Source organism: Crocuta crocuta, unplaced genomic scaffold (genome assembly GCF_008692635.1).
Source record: "Crocuta crocuta isolate KB4526 unplaced genomic scaffold, BGI_CrCroc_1.0 scaffold650, whole genome shotgun sequence".
In the NCBI taxonomy this organism is placed as follows: domain Eukaryota; kingdom Metazoa; phylum Chordata; class Mammalia; order Carnivora; family Hyaenidae; genus Crocuta; species Crocuta crocuta.
In genome coordinates this window covers 469,100-474,077 of record NW_027532882.1, presented here as the reverse complement: position 1 = coordinate 474,077, position 4,978 = coordinate 469,100, and the positions used below count along the sequence as shown (strand labels likewise).

Genomic DNA, 4,978 nt, shown 5'->3' with positions numbered 1-4,978 from the left:
CGCCGTGGGGGGGGGGGGCGCGGGGGGCGCGCCCCGCCAGCCCATTCAGTTCCCAGCGGTGCCGCCCGGCCCCTCCTCAGGGCGCTGTGTCTGCGCTCCCCGGCCCCTGAGCACGAATCCAAGTCCTCATTCGCTTTGGTCCCTCATTCATTTTGTGGTCCTGGGCCCCTCCCCGCCTGAGACTGTGGACCACCCCCCCCCAGCCCCTGTGAGCGGGCCCCCTATCAGGGGACCCAAGGTGAGCCCAGTGCCTGCCTGCCTTCATCTGGGCTGTCCTTGGCCTCCCCTGGGCCTGGGAGGCTTGTGGCACGTGCTTGGGGGCGGTGTCCGCGGGGACGCGCGTGTACCGGCACACGCGCATGCGCACAGAGATGTGAGCCTGCGGTCATGGCGGCAGGTGTCTCCGAGGACTGTTGCCTGGCGTACCACCAGCTCCAGAGCCTGGACTTCCTGAAGCGTGCCCAGGGTTACCTGCGCCAGGACGTGAGCGGGAGCTGCAACCTGCCCGCTGTGATGTGAGTGGGGGCCCTGGGGACCGGGAGTCGGGGCGGGGGGCGGGGCTCATGCGCAACTTTGCTCTTGGCTCACACCCTAACCTGGGAAACCTCTCTCCCTCCCGCCCTTCACCCCCGTCAGATTCTTCTTCCGGAAACACAAGATGGTGTGTGGCAACCCACGGGACAAGAGAATAAAGTATTGGATGGACTTCCTGGATGCTCGGAAGAAGCTGACGCATCACAAAAGTAACCTGAGAAGCTCCCACGGTGGGTGAGACCCAAGCCCAGCATCTAGGGGGCCTGGCCTCCCTGCTGTGGGCCCCTGGGCTTCTCAAGCCCCACAAAGGAGGGGTCACAGCCCTGCATGCTGACAGCAGCTCCCTCCGCAAAGAGAGCCCACTGCTTGCAAGGGGAGACTGAGCGAATGCCAGCTCTTTTAGCCAAGACTTTTCCAGTTGCTAGAGATGACAAACTCATTGGTTCAAGTACTCAGCTGACGGTTCAGGCTTGGATGAATCCAGGTGCTCACACGGTATTGGTTGGAACTCTTACCTATTTCTCTCTCTCTTGGACAGCCTTCGGCGCTAGAGGTAGGAAGCTGAGCCTTGAACCGTCCAATCTACCCCTGTCCAAGCTGAGCAGCCCCACCAGAAGCAACAAGATGAAAATTGCCCGCCGGACAGCAGCTCGTCGAGGTAAGGACTCTGATCATGTGACCATCCCTCGGCCCTTCCCCACTGCTGAGGGATGAGAGCTCAAGAGCAGCACAGGCCGGGTGAGGGGACTCAACTCTGGGGCCAATGAGGCTGACTCTGGTCCACCCGGCAGGTCGACACTTAGGCGGCTGCTCATGACCTTAACCCAGCCTCACGGGCTTCAGCAAGTGCTGAGGTGAAATGTCACGTGTGTGGACCGAGAGGTGCAGGGCCCCCAGCTCCACTCCAGTCCCCATCACCCGCCGATCTCTCCAATCCCCTCCTGCAGGTCCGTGAGCCCGCACATCTCCAGGATCAGCCAGCATGAAGATGCGCTGGACCTCTCTCTGCCACAAACATCCCCTGCGGCTCCAGGGGCGCCAGCCTCTCTGTCATTCAGGCCACACCTCAGTGCCCGTGCCTGAGCCTGCCTTCGGCTCTCTCCCGTCACTCCTGTCCCATCCTGCTCCGCGGGCAGTGGAAAGGAAAGAGCTGGCCTTGCTTCAAGCCCCTTGCCTGCTCCAGGAACCAGAGTCAACCAGAAGCAAGGGGACTTGTATACCGTGGGTCATCTGGATATGTCACCCGCCCGGGGCCACGCCTCCTTGGGTCCCCCCGGGTTCTTGCAAAGCTCCAGTCCATCCTGGGATGTTCCTCCCAGGCCACGCTTTTCTATAATTTTTAAATAAATGTTATTTAAAATATCCCCAGGGGGAATGTCATTCCTGTCTCTGTCGCGTTTCGTGATGGGGTGTGAGTTGCTGTCCCCGCCTACGTCGAATCCCACGCGACTGCCAGCCCAGGATGTGTGCTGATGGCCCCCGTGGCTGACAGCCTGGGGGGCACGCTGGCTGCAGGTGCAGGTGCAAGCCCAGCTGGTGACCTTGAGCACACTGCTCACTCTCTTGGCATCTCTTTCCTGGCCTGTAAAACGGGGGTCGCCATATCTGTTCTGCCCACACCTGCCCGCTATAGTGAGACTGGGTCACGCCCGGAGCCCTCTGCAAGCTCTGACAGGGGTCCACAAAAGCTCAGGTTGGGGCGCCTGGGGGGCTCCGTCGCTTGGGGCTCCAACTTTGGCTCAGGTCATGACCTCACCGTTCATGGGTTCGAGCCCCGTGTCAGGCTCTGTGCTGACAGCTCGGAGCCTGGAGCCTGCTTCAGATTCTGTGTCTCCCTCTCTCTCTGACCCTCCCCTGCTCATGCTCTGTCTCTCTCTTGCTCAAAAATAAATAAACATTAAAAAAGAAAGAAAGAAAGAAAAAGAAAGAAAGAAAAAGAAAGAAAAAGAAAGAAAGAAAAAGAAAGAAAGAAAAAGAAAGAAAGAAAGAAAAGCTCAGATAAGTGGACCGGAACCGGGCCAAGAATAGAGCCCTGGAGGCAGGCACTAGACTTGAGCCCTCCAACCGTCCTGACGTCAGGCAGCCTCAGTTTCCACCATGAAAGGAAACATTCCAGGTGAAAACCAAGTGCTTCATCTCTAGAGGACACGAGGCGGTTTGGGGCCAGGGGTCACACCCAGGGCTTAGTAGGCTATGCAGGCGACTCAGGCCTATTCTACAAACTCTCTAAGCCTTGGTCCCTCCCTCTACAAAATGGGGGATATCACTGCTGGCCTCGTACAAGCTAGCGGGGACCAAATGCACTACGGCTGGGCGCCTGGCTGGCTCAGTCAATAGACCGTGTGACCCTTGATCTCAGAGGTTGTGAGTTCCAGCCCCCCATCAGGTGTAGAGACTACAATAAACACACAAACGCACCATTATCTGCACACACCTCCCCCCCCCCCCACCCCCCCCCCCNCGAGGCCATCAGATTAGGTATAGATGTGACCACCCTGGGACCAGGCAGGATGTGAGCGGAGCAGGGTGACAGCAGGGATGCTGGCACAGCTGCCTTGACTTTGAACCTGGCTCTGCTACCTGGAGTCACCTTGGCCAAGTGGCCCACCATCTGGAAGTCTGTTTTACAATCTGTAAAATGGGGACGAGCATATCAGCTTCTATTCCACGGAGCTGCAAGAACAACCAAGCACACGAGTCACGGTACTTAGAACGTGCTGGGTACACGGCACGCGGTCAGGGAGCGTGGGCCGCTGTCCTCAGCCCCGGTGAACCCACTGGGCTTGCAGTGATTGTCACGGGCAGCCTGGCTTTGTGCTACTCGCAGGTCTGAGGTTCGCAGAACCTGCCTGCACCCTGGGGACCATGTCCCCACCCCCATCTGGAAGGGGACCTTCGCCTTCGCCTGTGTCCCTGTGTCCGGCTGCGCACTGTTTCCTCACAGCCCTGGGCCAAAGCCCATTGTTCCAAAGCTCCCACCCTCTGGGGCCTCCTGCTCCCTGACCAGTGAGCCCGGCCCGGCCCAGCGGAGGGCAGTGTCTCCCTGCTTCCAGAACATGCCAAAGAGGCCGCCTTAACCCAAAATAACTTTATTGTTGTCTCTGCTTCTGATATCAAAGCATCCTGGGACCCCAGCCCCGACCCCCCCCCGGGGGGCCTGAGCCTGGCTGTTTGTCACCAACTCTGGCTGGGGCCCCACAAGCTCTTCGGTTTGGAGGGTGGAGCCCCAGGTGCGTCCCCAGCTGTCCGTTTCCACGTCCCCCCAATGCCTGGGGGGTGAGTCATGGTGCAGTGCAGACGAGGAAGCCTGAGACCGACATGATTCAGCAAATCGCAGGCCCCTCCAGGACCCTGGCTGTTGGGATCGGAGGGTGCGTGTGGCCGCTCTCAGCTGTCTCTGGGAAGACTGAGTGTTGGGGTCCCCCTGGGCAGAAGCCGGGTTCACCTGAGGTCATAGCATAGCGGTTTGCTCTTCCTGAGTTCTGGGGCTCCACCTGGTCGGGGGATCACCACTGCTGGTGGGGTCTGCCCCCCTCCACGCTCTGGAAGGGGGTGAGGAGCTGGGGCCTCTGGAGGGGAGGAGGAACAGGGGGCTCCGGGGACACTGAGTCCAGGGCTTCACCAGGGCCACCAGGGGCTCCCGGCGCTGGGTAGTAAGCTGGGTGACATCAGTTTCCCCCAAATCCCGGTGAACAAGGCAAGGATTGGGCCGCGCCCATGCAGTGAGTCCAGAGAGGGGGCTGCGGGAGGGGCCTGGGGTCTGGCAGGAGATGGGGGAGGGTCCTTGCGACTACAGCAGCTGCAGCTGCACCTTCAGCCGCAAGGTCCGGCCCCCTGGTCCCGGTGGCCCCTCCCGCCAGGCGCCCCAGGGCCCTGCCACGCTCACCACCTCCAGCCAGTAGGTCCCTGGCCCAGGCCTCTGACGCCCCAGCTGCAGGGCGCTGAGGCCTCGGAGGCGATGCATGCGGAAGAAACCCTGCTCATTGCCACGGGCGATGACATATCGGACCCGGCCCACCAGGCTCTCTAGCGCCGGCTGCAGCTCCAGGATGTGCTCGGCCTGGCCCAGGCGCGAGAGGTTCAGGCCCAAGGTCAGTGGGGCCTCCGAGTCAAGGCTGGCCAGGCTCACCTGCGGAGAAAGACCAGGCAGATGATGTCGGGAGGCGGGGAGCGTCGGAATGCAGTGGGGGGAGGGGACCACGGGGTCACAGAGATGTCAGCCAGTCTCTAAAGCAGAGGACAACCTGGGGCACTCTCTGCCCGTGACCTCCGCCAACTCCTCCACCATAAGGGCCACCATCCGCTTGGGCCAGAGGCAGAGGCGTGACGGCGGAGGCAGCTTCCCCAGCAGAGAGCAAAGACGGGCACACAGGCGGCCACTCTTCCACACAAAGCTGAAGCCGACACAGTGAGAGAAACACAAGACCTGGCTGCACCAGAGAGG

General features: G+C 61.0%; 2 protein-coding genes across 2 annotated transcripts in view; one reads left to right on the top strand and one right to left on the bottom strand.

The window, feature by feature from the left end:
- The first annotated feature begins 376 nt into the window (after positions 1 to 376).
- CCL25 (C-C motif chemokine ligand 25) lies at positions 377 to 1,898 on the top strand. The gene is made up of 4 exons (XM_077745706.1): positions 377 to 515; positions 637 to 764; positions 1,073 to 1,192; positions 1,482 to 1,898. Exons 1-4 carry the CDS (start codon positions 388 to 390, stop codon positions 1,487 to 1,489), a joined length of 384 nt encoding a protein of 127 aa, XP_077601832.1. The 5' UTR covers positions 377 to 387; the 3' UTR covers positions 1,490 to 1,898.
- Positions 1,899 to 3,950: 2,052 nt separating this feature from the next.
- The window catches only part of FBN3 (fibrillin 3), a 56,346-nt gene continuing 55,318 nt past the window's right edge, over positions 3,951 to 4,978 (bottom strand). Inside the window, 1 exon segment of the mRNA XM_077745666.1 lies at positions 3,951 to 4,663. Coding sequence (XP_077601792.1) covers positions 4,325 to 4,663 — 339 coding nt within the window. The 3' untranslated portion in view covers positions 3,951 to 4,324.

Coding starts and splice junctions, on each gene's coding strand:
- CCL25 (XM_077745706.1), top strand. CDS start 388: ATGGCGGCAGGTGTCTCCGAGGACTGTTGCCTGGCGTACCACCAGCTC. Junction 516..636: donor TGCAACCTGCCCGCTGTGAT/GTGAGTGGGGGC, acceptor CACCCCCGTCAG/ATTCTTCTTCCGGAAACACA. Junction 765..1,072: donor TAACCTGAGAAGCTCCCACG/GTGGGTGAGACC, acceptor TCTCTTGGACAG/CCTTCGGCGCTAGAGGTAGG.